Raw genomic sequence first — 15116 nt, 5'->3', positions numbered from 1 at the left:
ACATCCCCATTGCCTCTCCCCTCTCCCCATCTGCTTCTCACCTTTTATCTCTATCCTCCTCTTTTGGCCTCTCGCAGCATACTAACTCTCCAACACATGAAGATGGAAACTCCCTTGACTTGGTCTTCTCCCGACTTTGCTCAGTGGATGACTTCACAAACTCCCCTCTCCCGCTCTCTGACCACAACCTTCTTTCATTCTCTATCAAGAACTGCCATCCCGCTCAGGTCACCCCCACTTTCCACACCTATAGAAACATACAGGCCATTAACACCCAGAAACTTATGAAGAACTTGCAGTCCTCATTGGCCCCTATTTCCTCCATCTCATGTCCTGATTCTGCATTGAAGCATTACAATGAAACCCTGCAAAGTGCTCTGGATGAAGCTGCTCCTCCTATACATAAAACAACTCAGCACAGACGGCAACAACCGTGGCACACGCTGCAAACACGTTTCCTGCAGCGGTGCTCCAGGTGCGCAGAACGTCTGTGGAGAAAATCTAATCTACCCGAAGATTTCATCCATTATAAGTTCATGCTAAAGACATACAATTCTGCCCTTCACCTCTCCAAACAAACCTACTTCAACACCCTCATCACCTCCCTGTCCAATAACCCTAAACGTCTCTTTGACACGTTCCAGTCCCTACTCAACCCAAGAGAGCAGGCCCCAACCACGGATCTCCGTGCTGACGATCTGGCCAATTACTTCAAAGAAAAAATTGACCACATTCGACAGGAAATCATCTCCCAATCTCTTCATACCATGCACTGTCCTCCCTCCCCCACTGCATCTAGTTCACTCTCTGACTTTGAAGCAGTTACAGAAGAAGAAGTAAGCAGGCTCCTTGCATCTTCTCGCCCGACCACTTGCACCAGTGACCCCATTCCGTCACATCTCCTCCAGTCCCTTTCCCCGGCTATCACCTCTCACCTAACAAAAATATTCAACCTTTCCCTCACTTCCGGTATTTTTCCCTCCTCATTTAAGCATGCCATCATACATCCATTACTTAAAAAACCATCCCTCGATCAAAACTGTGCCGCTAATTATAGACCTGTCTCTAATCTTCCCTTCATCTCTAAACTCCTCGAACGCCTGGTCCACTCCCGTCTTACCCGCTATCTCTCAGATAACTCTCTTCTCGACCCTCTTCAATCTGGCTTCCGCTCTTTACACTCTACTGAAACTGCCCTCATTAAAGTCTCTAATGACCTACTAACAGCTAAATCTAATGGTCACTACTCCATGCTAATTCTCTTGGATCTCTCTGCAGCATTCGACACTGTGGATCATCAGCTCCTCCTCACTATGCTCCGCTCCATCGGCCTCAAGGACACCGTTCTCTCCTGGTTCTCCTCCTATCTCTCTGACCGATCCTTCACTGTATGTTTTGCTGGTTCCTCCTCCTCTCACCTTCCCCTTACTGTTGGGGTTCCTCAAGGATCAGTCCTAGGCCCCCTCCTCTTCTCGTTGTATACTGCCCCTATTGGACAAACAATCAGTAGATTTGGGTTCCAGTACCATCTCTATGCTGACGACACCCAATTATACACTTCTGCTCCTGATATCTCGCCTGCCTTATTAGAAAACACCAGTGATTGTCTTACCGCTGTCTCTAGCATCATGTCCTCCCTCTATCTGAAACTAAACCTGTCAAAAACTGAACTCCTCGTGTTCTCTCCCTCTACTAACCTACCTTTGCCTGACATTGCCATCTCCGTGTGCGGTTCCACCATTACTCCAAAGCAACATGCCCGCTGCCTTGGGGTCATCCTTGATTCTGACCTTTCATTCACCCCCTACATCCGATCACTGGCTCGCTCTTCTTACCTGCATCTCAAAAACATTTCTAGAATTCGCCCTTTTCTTAATTTCGACTCTGCAAAAACTCTGACTGTTTCACTTATTCATTCTCGTCTGGACTATTGTAACTCTCTACTAATCGGTCTCCCTCTTGCAAAACTCTCCCCGCTCCAATCTGTCCTGAATGCTGCAGCCAGGATCATATTCCTCACCAACCGTTACACCGATGCCTCTACCTTGTGCCAGTCATTACACTGGTTACCCATCCACTCCAGAATCCAGTACAAAACTATTACCCTCATCCACAAAGCACTCCATGGCTCAGCACCACCCTACATCTCCTCCCTGGTATCAGTCTACCACCCTACCCGTGCCCTCCGCTCCGCTAATGACCTCAGGTTAGCATCCTCAATAATCAGAACCTCCCACTCCCGTCTCCAAGACTTTACACGTGCTGCGCCGACTCTTTGGAATGCACTACCTAGGTTAATACGATTAATCCCCAATCCCCACAGTTTTAAGCGTGCCCTAAAAACTCATTTGTTCAGACTGGCCTACCGCCTCAATGCATTAACCTAACGATCCCTGTGTGGCCTATTTATAATAAAAAAAAAAAAAAAAAAAGGTTCCTCGCATCATGTTCTCATACACTTTATGCAGTATTAGCCCTCTGTGTCTGTACTGCTACATACTTAGGCAGGTAACTGGTTCATGCAGCTTTACATGAACACCTGAGCCTTACACTATCGCTGGTCCGAATAACTAAAGCAATTGTTACCATCCACCTCTAGTGTCTCCCCTTTTCCCCATAGTTTGTAAGCTTGCGAGCAGGGCCCTCATTCCTCCTGGTATCTGTTTTGAACTGTATTTCTGTTATGCTGTAATGTCTATTGTCTGTACAAGTCCCCTCTATAATTTGTAAAGCGCTGCGGAATATGTTGGCGCTATATAAATAAAATTATTATTATTATTATTATTATTATCCCCACTGCTCCCAGTAGAGATCCCTGGGGTATGTAATGACCAGAGGTCCGAATAAGATCCAGTGAGTCACAAACCAAGACCAAGGCAGAAATCTCCAACGGTATTTACTCAAAGGCAAATTAATCAAGGTAATATGGAGAATATTAAGGCAGATGCACCCCAAAGATACACTAATTCAGCAGCAGCTGAAATCACTGTGCCACTCAAAGGTCTCCTGAGAACTGTGTACTACAACAGACTAGTAAGAAATTTACCTAACAGGCAACTAAAAACAGGAACAAGTGTAAATTGAATGTAGTGTTATTAAGGGAGCCCCTGGAATGGCACATTGAGTATAACTTACACAACTCTAATATAAGATACACCTCTAAAGTAACAATTTAACACTCTGAGCAGAGATACCCGGGTATCTATAACTATGGTACCGTATCCTGAGATGGATTTCCTCTCAGGCAGGAATCCGCAGAGGCTGTAGCCAGTTCATATCTTCAGCGCCAATAAGTTACAGCAAGCTCCTCTTGTCTTGTCGGCCGATGCCGAGCCCAAACGCCGGGGACTTAGTTAGTGGTCTCACGATGTAGTCTCTGCTTCTGTAGCTCCTAGGAATGGTTCCACGACAATCCGTCCGTCTCTGTATCAGCAGTCTGTCCAGACTTGTTCCTCCACTCAATGCACAGGGAATCCACAGACTTCCAAATTCGTACTGGGTTCTTAGCAAAGTCTCCGTCTTTTCTTAGATAAAGGGTTAGCTCCTCTCCAGGAAACGTTAGCAACACAAGTCTCTCACAGAGTTAAACAAAAGGTTAGCTCTTCTCCAGGGGAACGTTAGCAACAAAAAGTCTCTCAAAAGCTTCTTTTCCTCCAAAAACACTTGCAGTAAATCCACACAGTCTCTTTTTAAGATCTCACAGCAGCTTCTCCTTTTCTTCCCGCCTTTTCTCTCTCAGCCCTCACTTCCTACTTTCACTTTACACTCGAGACACTAGACCCCACCCCGCAGCACACATTGTCTCTGGGATGTCTGTCCTCTGCTGCAACAGGCAAAAACCACAGGGTCCTAGTGCCCTCTCAGTGGGACTACAGTTCACCCTCTTACATGCCACCCCACTAGAGGTTGGCGTCCTCGACATACCTTCCCACTCAAATTCATCTTGAGCATATCGCTGAGGCGGTATTCCTGCCGTAGATCGTGTAGTTCTCCTGAGTCCTATATCAACAGGTGCGACCTTAGAGGGAGCTAGAGTCTCTTCCGTGGTCGTGTTAGTGGGCGTAAGTGGAGTTGTCTCCTCCTGCGGCTCGATGTCCTGTGATACAGCGTCAGGACCAAGCAGTTGACCTGATGCACTCTCCTCAACAACATCCTCCATATCCCCAACATTCTCATCACCCGAGGCCAGATCGGTCACAGGGGGCAAATAAGCAGGCGCAGGAGTAAGCACACCATCAAACTCAAGATCATTCAGAGCTTCCGCCCCTTGGAACATGGCCTCTGGCTCTAGGGGGGTAGGCGCCGAATCTTCAAACCAGCACCGTTGTAACATGTTACGATGCAAATTACGGGTTGGCCCCCCTGTCCCCACCGGTTCGACCTCGTACACTGGAATCTCAGGGTTCACCTGTTTTTTTATCAGATACGGTATCGCCTCCCATCGGTCACTCAGCTTTCCTGACCGTCGTTTTGTCCTCACCAACACTCTGTCCCCCGGAGAGAACAGCTCTGTTTGTACAGGTCGCGTGTCCTTATGGACCACCTGTCGAAGGCGGTCGCCCACCACCTGATGCACCACCCTCAACCGCCGCCGATGCTCTCGTACCCACTCGGATGCAGTCTGAAGGGGGGCAGAGGAGGGATCTGGCATGTTCAAATCCTCAATGTCTCGGCCAGGTCTACCAAACATCAACATGTGTGGTGAGTAACCAGTAGTACTGTGCACCCTGTTATTGTAAGCCCACATCAATTCGGGGAGATACTCAGGCCAGCATGTCTGTTGCTGACTCTCTAAGGACCTCAACATTTGCAACAGGGTCCGATTAAAACGCTCACACGCCCCGTTACCCTGAGGGTGGTAAGGCGTTGTTCTCGACTGCTCGATACCATAGAGCTGGTGCAACTCTTTCATCAGCGTCCCCTGAAAGCAGGCCCCTTGATCTGAATGTATTCTCTGCGGACACCCGAACACTTGGAAGAAATGTCGGCACACTGCCTCAGCCGCCGACTTGGCCGTCTGATCTCTTGTCGGCACCGCTACAGCATACTTGGTAAAGTGATCTGTCATCACCAGGCAATAGGAGTACCCTGACGTAGAGTACCCTATCAACACGTAGTCAATCATGAGTAGCTCCAGTGGAGCTGAAGTCTTAATAGACTGTGTGGGAGCCCGCTGCTCAGGGCTTTTGTTGAGCCCACAAATTCGGCACTGCCGACACGCGTCGGCCACCATCCCTCCCAACTCAGGGCAGTAGAGGACTCGCTGCAACCACTGAAGTGTCTTTTCACTTCCAAAATGGGCCCCCTTCTCATGCGCCTCACGAGCGACCACTGGCCCCATCCCCACAGGAATTATCAGTTGGTACTGATGCTGCAGCTCCGATGGCAGGTACACCTTACGATACAAAAGACCTTGCTCCACACACAATTTATCCCATTGTCGAAGGAGTTTCATTCCTTCCATGGACAACTGAGCCTTGTCCTCTGCACTGGGCCAGGCCTTGTTTTGTACCCAACGGCGCACAAGTGCAATGTCCGGACACTCATCCTGGACTCTTGTCCAATCTGAGGGTGTTTTACCCAGGACACAGGGCATCCCGGTGGCCACCCCACTTGAGTGTACCACACTTTGGAAGATAGGTATCTGCCCCAAAGCTGGAGTTTCAGTATCCTCAAGTTGTTCGTCAACATCTTCCCCGGATGACCCAAGGGGCACCCTTGACAATGCATCTGCATTGCCGTTCTCTCGACCAGAGCGAAATTTAATGCGGTAATTGAACTTGGCCAGTCTGGCGACCCACCGCTGCTCCAACGCCCCCAGTTTTGCATTCTCTAAGTGAGCTAGCGGGTTGTTATCTGTCATGACTAGCACCTCAGCCCCTGTTAGATACTCGGCGAAGCGTTCTGTCATTGCCCACACCAGGGCCAGCAATTCCAGCCGGAATGAGCTGTAGTTAGCCGGATTTCGCTCGGAGTCTCTTAAAGATCTGCTGCCATAAGAAATCACTCGTTCTCGGCCGTCCTGCACCTGTGCTAGTACTGCCCCCAACCCATGAAGACTACCATCGGTATACAACAAAAAAGGGGTGTCAAACCGGGCGTAGGCCAGCAATGGGGCACTCGTTAGGGCGGTTTTCACTCCATCAAATGCCTTTTTCTGTAGGGGCCCCCATGGAATGGGGCGATTTCGAGGACCCAGCGCTGTCCCTCTCAAAAGTTCATTCAAGGGACTCACCACTTGTGAGAATTTAGGCACAAACCGCCGATAGTATCCTGCTAGGCCCAGGAAGGCCCGCACTTCTCGCAGGTCACAAGGAGGTGGCCACTCTTGTACCGCCTTAATCTTACTGGCTAAAGGTAGTACCCCGTCCGGGGTCACCAGATGCCCCAAATATTCAATCTGGTTTCGTAACAGTTGACATTTTTTTGGCTTTATTTTCAGGCCGTAGATCTTGAGCCGCCGGAGAACTTGACGCAGCTTCTCCAGATGATCTTCAAATGAGGTTCCGAACACCACAATGTCGTCTAGATATATCAGGACTGATTCAAAATTTAGATCGCCCAAGCAATGTTCCATCAGGCGTTGGAAGGTTCCTGGGGCGGTAGCGAGGCCAAAGGGCATCCGGTTGAACTCAAAGAGCCCCATTGGCAAGACAAACGCCGTCTTGGCCCGATCTTTTTCAGCCATTGGGACCTGCCAGTACCCGCTTGCCAAATCCAACGTTGAGAAATACTTGGCCCGACCCAGGGCCGACAGGGATTCTTCAATACGGGGTAAAGGATATGCGTCCCGTACGGTGTGGGCATTCAATTTCCGATAGTCCACACAAAATCGGAGTGTCCCATCCTTCTTGCGGACCAAGACTACAGGGGCCGCCCAGGGACTCCGGCTCTCTCGGATCACTTGGTTGTCCAGCATACTGGCCACCATGCTCTTCACCTCTTGATAGAGCGCCGGAGGAATTTGACGATATCTTTCTCTAATGGGTGGAGTATCCCCCGTTGGAATCTCATGCTCAATCGTCTGGGTACACCCGAAGTCCTCTCCATGTCGGGAAAATGTCTCTTGATGTTCCCACAAAACTCTCTCCAACTGCTCCAACTGCACGGGGGTCAGCTTCTCCCGATCCACTCCCATCTGCTCCATGATCACATGAACATTCCATTCCTCCGTAGGAGGTTCAGTCCGGCCTACCTCGACCGCGAATGTCCAGGATGACTGTTGGTCTGGTCGCAATTCGAACCCTGCATTTTCCGGCACCTTCTCTGCCGGCACGAACAGTTCAGCCAGTATGGTCCCAGCCGGAATTGCAACAGCTTCATCTAAAACATTGATGCATCGGACTGACACTCGTCCATTCTTCACAATCGCCAAAGACCGGGCCACATGTACCTTGGCAAATGAGGAACCCTCTCGGGCGGGCTCAAGTAGCACTTCAAGCCCATTCAATCTCTGTGCAGCTCCCACAGGCAGCATTAAGAGTTCCTCTTGTCTGGGTCCCAGCAGGATCGGGGCCCTCGAAGTCACTCGGACCCGGCCCACCCGGCCACCTGGGACCGCACTTTTCAGCAAGTCGCAACTCAGCACTAGACGGTGTAGAATTCTCTGTGTGGGTCGGTGTCTTGTCGCACGGGCCCAGTATTGGGGTCCTTCACTGGCATACATCTGGTGATTCAAATCTCGCAGCACGTTCATTCCGAGCGTCACTTCCATCCCTCTTCTAGGGGGGTGATCCACCAGTACTACCCCTTTCTGCCCCAGCTCTTGACCAAACATTTTTAGTTGCATCCACACAATCCCTTTGACTGACAATTGACCATTATTTGCGGCGGTCAGTCGTATCACTCGGCCATCCTCTGGAATCACTAGTCGACTGAAGTATCTCTCATATACTTCTAGAGGCATTATAGTACATTCGGATCCCGTGTCAACCAAGCACCTCATCTTCCGCCCCTCAAACTCTGCTTCTATCACTGGACTACATGCAAACAAATCTTGTTCATTCCGTCGAGGGCTTTGTGTGGGTGGGGCCGCTGCTGCTTGCCCTCTCATGGCAGCGGCCGGAAGTTTAAAGCCGGCGACGGGGTTTCTGGGGCTGTAAGCGCCCGGCAGTAACGCGAGATGTGTCCCTGGCGGCCACACTTCCAGCAGGTGATTGTTCCTCGTGGGCGAGGGCTTGACTCATTCTGATAGGACGACCTGGCCATTTGCGGGGTCACCGTTCCAGGGGGTGGGGCAGGAGGTTCCCGTGAGGTGGTAGAGGCGGGATCAACTGTCAGTTGAGACAATTTCAGCTTCAACTCCTTCACCTCAGCACGCAAAGCTTGTACCACGCTTACAAGCCTTTCTTCCCCCGACCCTGATGACACACCTTCCTCCAGCTGGGCACTGTTCACTGACCCCTCGGGAACATAGGCTGATTTCTCTTCCCTTTCCACTGCAGCTCGGTAAATCTGCCAGAAAGATAACTCTGGTGCAACCCGGGCCATTTCCAACAGTTTGTCCCAGAGAAGTCTATGGGCTAAACCGGTGATGAATTGGTCCCGGAGCAAGCGGTCTACCTCCCGGAACGCCCCCATGGCCCCCGGGTCTAGTTGCTGCATCTCATTCAACATCTCTTGTAAAATATTAGACTACTGCATCAGGGACTCACACTCTCTCTGGGGACGATTAAAGAATAGGGACCGAAGCTGGGCCACACGCGCTCGGCCCCCCAAACTCCCCTCTAACAGTTCCAAAATCTTTTCTAATGTATCCCTCTCTGATTCTGGGCGCACCATCACCATACGCCTAATATCACCCTCCAGTGCATTTAATGCCAGCTCAGCGCGTAACGCGGGGGTCAAATTACACATGCGCAGAATACTCCGGATTCTCTCAGCCCAATCTTGCAACGCCATATTGCGCCCATCGTATTTCGGCATGTGCTGAAGTAAAGCTCCTACAGGCACATACCCTCCCGGAGTCGCAGCGGCTGCCAGGGGAACCCCAACCCCCGAGGAGGATGCGGATACAGCGGGGTCATTTCCACCCTCGCCCTCGTCCATGACAAACACTGGATCCTGCCGACTACGCCAAAAATGTAATGACCAGAGGTCCGAATAAGATCCAGTGAGTCACAAACCAAGACCAAGGCAGAAATCTCCAACGGTATTTACTCAAAGGCAAATTAATCAAGGTAATATGGAGAATATTAAGGCAGATGCACCCCAAAGATACACTAATTCAGCAGCAGCTGAAATCACTGTGCCACTCAAAGGTCTCCTGAGAACTGTGTACTACAACAGACTAGTAAGAAATTTACCTAACAAGCAACTAAAAACAGGAACAAGTGTAAATTGAATGTAGTGTTATTAAGGGAGCCCCTGGAATGGCACACTGAGTATAACTTACACAACTCTAATATAAGATACACCTCTAAAGTAACAATTTAACACTCTGAGCAGAGATACCCGGGTATCTATAACTATGGTACCGTATCCTGAGATGGATTTCCTCTCAGGCAGGAATCCGCAGAGGCTGTAGCCAGTTCATATCTTCAGCGCCAATAAGTTACAGCAAGCTCCTCTTGTCTTGTCGGCCGATGCCGAGCCCAAACGCCGGGGACTTAGTTAGTGGTCTCACGATGTAGTCTCTGCTTCTGTAGCTCCTAGGAATGGTTCCACGACAATCCGTCCGTCTCTGTATCAGCAGTCTGTCCAGACTTGTTCCTCCACTCAATGCACAGGGAATCCACAGACTTCCAAATTCGTACTGGGTTCTTAGCAAAGTCTCCGTCTTTTCTTAGATAAAGGGTTAACTCCTCTCCAGGAAACGTTAGCAACACAAGTCTCTCACAGAGTTAAACAAAAGGTTAGCTCTTCTCCAGGGGAACGTTAGCAACAAAAAGTCTCTCAAAAGCTTCTTTTCCTCCAAAAACACTTGCAGTAAATCCACACAGTCTCTTTTTAAGATCTCACAGCAGCTTCTCCTTTTCTTCCCGCCTTTTCTCTCTCAGCTCTCACTTCCTACTTTCACTTTACACTCGAGACACTAGACCCCACCCCGCAGCACACATTGTCTCTGGGAGGTCTGTCCTCTGCTGCAACAGGCAAAAACCACAGGGTCCTAGTGCCCTCTCAGTGGGACTACAGTTCACCCTCTTACAGGTACACCACCCAGTTGATGTATTCATTTATTTCTTTATTTAATTATTTCTGTATTTTTGTATTGGAAAAAGAGAAGAGATTCAAACGTTAATGTATTTTTTAATTTAATATTTCTGAAAACCTTTTTTTTTTTATTTACTTTTTTTCTCTTTTCTATTGAGCCTGTAAGTCCTGGTTTTAGGCTGCTGGGATCAATGGCGTGCATTGTTATCTCCTAAACCTTGCCAGCTTCTCTGCACTGATTACTTGCTGGACAGCAGCGGTGGTCGGTCTCCTAGGTAACATGCTTTAAACAACAGAAAAGTGTTCATATCTCAAGAACGGCTGAAATGTTTTTTTTTTTTAAAAAGTTAATAGCAAAACTGCTTATTTCTGCACATTCTATCCAACAATAACCATCTGGGAAGTCGGTAATAACCCTTTACATGCCTCTGTCATCCTTGATTGACAGGCAGGTGCCGAGTGTACAGCACAGCTTTTCGGCCCTCTCTATACCCCCACAAGAAGTGAATAGGTACCTGATGATCCTGGGGGGTAAGCTGGGACCTGAGTGTCCTGCAGAGGACTTCACTACTGGCGGTGGCGGTGGTAACGCGGCGGACAATGCCGATGACCTCTGTTCACTGACCGGCACTTTAGTACCTGAGAAAACACAGAACCAAGAGTGCGTTACTGAGCCGCGTAACAACAGAGATGGAGGGTAGTTATTCATCACGTTCCAAAACACTGGAGCTATACAAAGCGCCACATTTACTGCTACAGCAGGGAGATACAATACAGCACGGTGCGGACACACAGCAATGTCATAGTAAGGTCACACAGGGGCACAATATCATGAGCCGTCACCATGAACGCTGCCATACTGGTGAAAGTTTTGCCACAATTTTTCTGAAACTGAAAACCTGGAACATAGAGGAGCATAGAGGAGCGTAGAGGAACATGGAGGGGCATAGAGGAACATAGAGGAACATAGAGGAGCATAGAGGAGCATAGAGAAACATAGAGGAGCATAGAGGAGCATAGAGGAACATGGAGGAGCATAGAGGAACATAGAGGAGCATAGAGGAGCATAGAGGAACATGGAGGAGCATAGAGGAACATAGACAAACATAGAGGAGCATAGAGGAGCGTAGAAGAACATGGAGGAGCATAGAGGAACATAGAGGAACATAGTGGAACATGGAGGAGCATAGACGAACATAGAGGAGCATGGAGGAGCATAGAGGAGCGTAGAGGAACATGGAGGAGCATAGAGGAACATAGAGGAACATAGTGGAACATGGAGGAGCATAGACGAACATAGTGGAGCATGGAGGAGCATAGAGGAAAATAGAGGAGCATAGAGGAACATAGAAGAGCATAGAGGAGCATAGAGGAGCATAGAGGAAAATAGAGGAACATAGAGGAGCATAGAGGAACATAGAGGAACATAGAGGAGCATAGAGGAGCGTAGAGGAACATGGAGGAGCATAGAGGAACATAGCCGAACATAGAGGAGCATAGAGGAGCGTAGAGGAACATGGAGGAGCATAGAGGAACATAGTGGAACATGGAGGAGCATAGACGAACATAGAGGAGCATGGAGGAGCATAGAGGAAAATAGAGGAGCATAGAGGAACATAGAGGAGCATAGAGGAGCATAGAGGAAAATAGAGGAACATAGAGGAGCATAGAGGAACATAGAGGAACATAGAGGAGCATAGAGGAGCGTAGAGGAACATGGAGGAGCATAGAGGAACATAGCCGAACATAGAGGAGCATAGAAGAGCGTAGAGGAACATGGAGGAGCATAGAGGAACATAGAGGAACATAGTGGAACATAGAGGAGCATAGACGAACACAGAGGAGCATGGAGGAGCATAGAGGAAAATAGAGGAGCATAGAGGAACATAGAGGAGCATAGAGGAGCATAGAGGAAAATAGAGGAACATAGAGGAGCATAGAGGAGCGTAGAGGAACATAGAGGAACATAGAGGAAAATAGAGGAGCATAGAGGAACATAATGGAGCATAGAGGAACAGAGAGGAAAATAGAGGAGCATAGAGGAACATAGAGGAGCATAGAGGAGCATAGAGGAGCATAGAGGAACATAGAGGAAAATAGAGGAGCATAGAGGAACATAGAGGAACATAGAGGAAAATAGAGGAGCATAGAGGAACATAGAGGAAAATAGAGGAATATAGAGGAACATAGAGGAATATAGAGGAGCATAGAGGAACATAGAGGAGCATAGAGGAACTTAGAGGAATATAGAGGAGCATAGAGGAATATAGAGGAAAATAGAGGAATATAGAGGAACATAGAGGAATATAGAGGAGCATAGAGGAACATAGAGGAGCATAGAGGAACATAGAGGAATATAGAGGAACATGGAGGAGCATAGAGGAACATAGAGGAACATAGAGGAGCATAGAGGAGCATAGAGGAACATGGAGGAGCATAGAGGAACATAGAGGAACATAGAGGAGCGTAGAGGAACATGGAGGAGCATAGAGGAACATAGAGGAACATAGTGGAACATGGAGGAGCATAGACGAACATAGAGGAGCATGGAGGAGCATAGAGGAAAATAGAGGAGCATAGAGGAACATAGAGGAGCATATTGGAGCATAGAGGAAAATAGAGGAACATAGAGGAAAATAGAGGAGCATAGAGGAACATAAAGGAGCATAGAGGAACATAGAGGAAAATAGAGGAACATAGAGGAAAATAGAGGAACATAGAGGAGCATAGAGGAACATAGAGGAACATAGAGGAAAATAGAGGAGCATAGAGGAACATAAAGGAGCATAGAGGAACATAGAGGAAAATAGAGGAACATAGAGGAGCATAGAGGAATATAGAGGAAAATAGAGGAGCATAGAGGAACATAGAGGAGCATAGAGGAGCATAGAGGAACATAGAGGAACATAGAGGAAAATAGAGGAGCACAGAGGAGCATAGAGGAACATAGAGGAAAATAGAGGAGCATAGAGGAACATAGAGGAAAATAGAGGAGCATAGAGGAACATAGAGGAATATAGAGGAAAATAGAGGAACATAGAGGAATATAGAGGAATATAGAGGAATATAGAGGAACATAGAGGAGCATTGAGGAATATAGAGGAATATAGAGGAATATAGAGGAACATAGAGGAGCATAGAGGAACTTAGAGGAATATAGAGGAGCATAGAGGAATATAGAGGAGCATAGAGGAATATAGAGGAAAATAGAGGAACATAGAGGAATATAGAGGAATATAGAGGAATATAGAGGAGCATAGAGGAACATAGAGGAGCATAGAGGAGCATAGAGGAACATAGAGGAGCATAGAGGAACATAGAGGAGCATAGAGGAACATGGAGGAACATAGAGGAGCGTAGAGGAGCATAGAGGAACATAGAGGAGCATAGAGGAGCATAGAGGAACATAGATGAACATAGAGGAACATAGAGGAGCGTAGAGGAGCATAGAGGAACATAGAGGAGCATAGAGGAGCGTAGAGGAGCGTAGAGGAACATAGATGAACATAGAGGAACATAGAGGAACATAGAGGAGCATAGAGGAGCATAGAGGAACAAAGTGGAGCATAGAGGAGCGTAGAGGAACATAGATGAACATAGATGAACATAGAGGAACATAGAGGAGCATAGAGGAGCATAGAGGAACATAGATGAACATAGCGGAACATAGAGGAGCGTAGAGGAGCGTAGAGGAACATAGATGAACATAGAGGAACATAGAGGAACATAGAGGAGCATAGAGGAGCATAGAGGAATATAGAGGAGCATAGAGGAGCATAGATGAACATAGAGGAACATAGAGGAACATAGAGGAGCATAGAGGAGCATAGAGGAATATAGAGGAGCATAGAGGAGCATAGATGAACATAGAGGAACATAGAGGAACATAGAGGAGCATAGAGGAGCATAGAGGAATATAGATGAACATAGAGGAACATAGATGAATATAGAGGAACATAGAGGAACATAGAGGAGCATAGAGGAGCATAGAGGAATATAGATGAACATAGAGGAACATAGAGGAACATAGAGGAGCATAGAGGAGCATAGAGGAATATAGAGGAGCATAGAGGAACTTAGAGGAGCATAGAGGAACATGGAGGAGCATAGAGGAATATAGATGAACATAGAGGAACATAGAGGAACATAGAGGAGCATAGAGGAGCATAGAGGAATATAGAGGAGCATAGATGAACATAGAGGAGCATAGATGAACATAGAGGAGCATAGAGGAACATAGAGGAACTTAGAGGAGCATAGAGGAACGTAGAGGAATATAGAGGAACATAGAGAATATAGAGGAACATAGAGGAGGCCACTTCACTGGGATGTGATAGACACTATTGGGGTATTTATCTGGGTCAGTGGATGCGACATCCCGAGACTTTACCTGCCTGGAATCACCATGACACAAGAACACGTCTGATAATTGTAACATTGTGTTAGAGAAACTCTCGTAATTTCCTTATTTTGCTTCTTCCTTCCTATCTTGGTTCCACAACAGGGAACAATGTAAACACAAACGAGTTCATAGGCGACGACCGATGTATTCACCTGTCTGTATTCATCCAAACATTCCAGCAATTCAGTATCAATAGCTGTAATATTAGACAGAGGGAACCTGAGGAAACATCCTCATATCCATCCTTCCATATAGCCATCATTCCATATATCCATCCATCATTCTTCAATTTATCCATCATCCATCCGTCCATCGTTCCACATTTCATCCATCACACTACAATCTCCCCATCCGCACACAGAGTGGTATGGAAATCCCAGGACTGGGGGAATTTATTTGTATTTTTGTATTTTTATGGCTTTATTTTTACTGTCGTTCTTTACTGTTGGAATATTCCTATTGTATCTGCGCCGTGTCCAGCATTTTATTATTTTTTGCTGGGCATAGTTTAGGTAGACTAAGCCTGTTTGGCCTATGTAATGCAACTTTTTGAAAAGTTGCA

The 15116-nt window shown here is 47.6% G+C and overlaps 1 protein-coding gene across 4 annotated transcripts in view; it reads right to left on the bottom strand.

The window, feature by feature from the left end:
* The window catches only part of FYB1 (FYN binding protein 1), a 213317-nt gene that overhangs the window by 72705 nt on the left and 125496 nt on the right, over positions 1-15116 (bottom strand). For all 4 annotated transcript variants that reach the window (XM_069745921.1, XM_069745919.1, XM_069745923.1 and 1 more), the window contains one exon: positions 10668-10791. In XM_069745921.1, the coding sequence (XP_069602022.1) occupies positions 10668-10791 (124 nt within the window). The remainder of the gene's footprint in view (positions 1-10667; positions 10792-15116) is intronic.

This window comes from Ranitomeya imitator, chromosome 1 (genome assembly GCF_032444005.1).
Source record: "Ranitomeya imitator isolate aRanImi1 chromosome 1, aRanImi1.pri, whole genome shotgun sequence".
Taxonomy (NCBI): Eukaryota; Metazoa; Chordata; class Amphibia; order Anura; family Dendrobatidae; genus Ranitomeya; species Ranitomeya imitator.
Note: the sequence above shows the minus strand (reverse complement) of the source record. Positions and strands in the feature narration are given on the sequence as shown.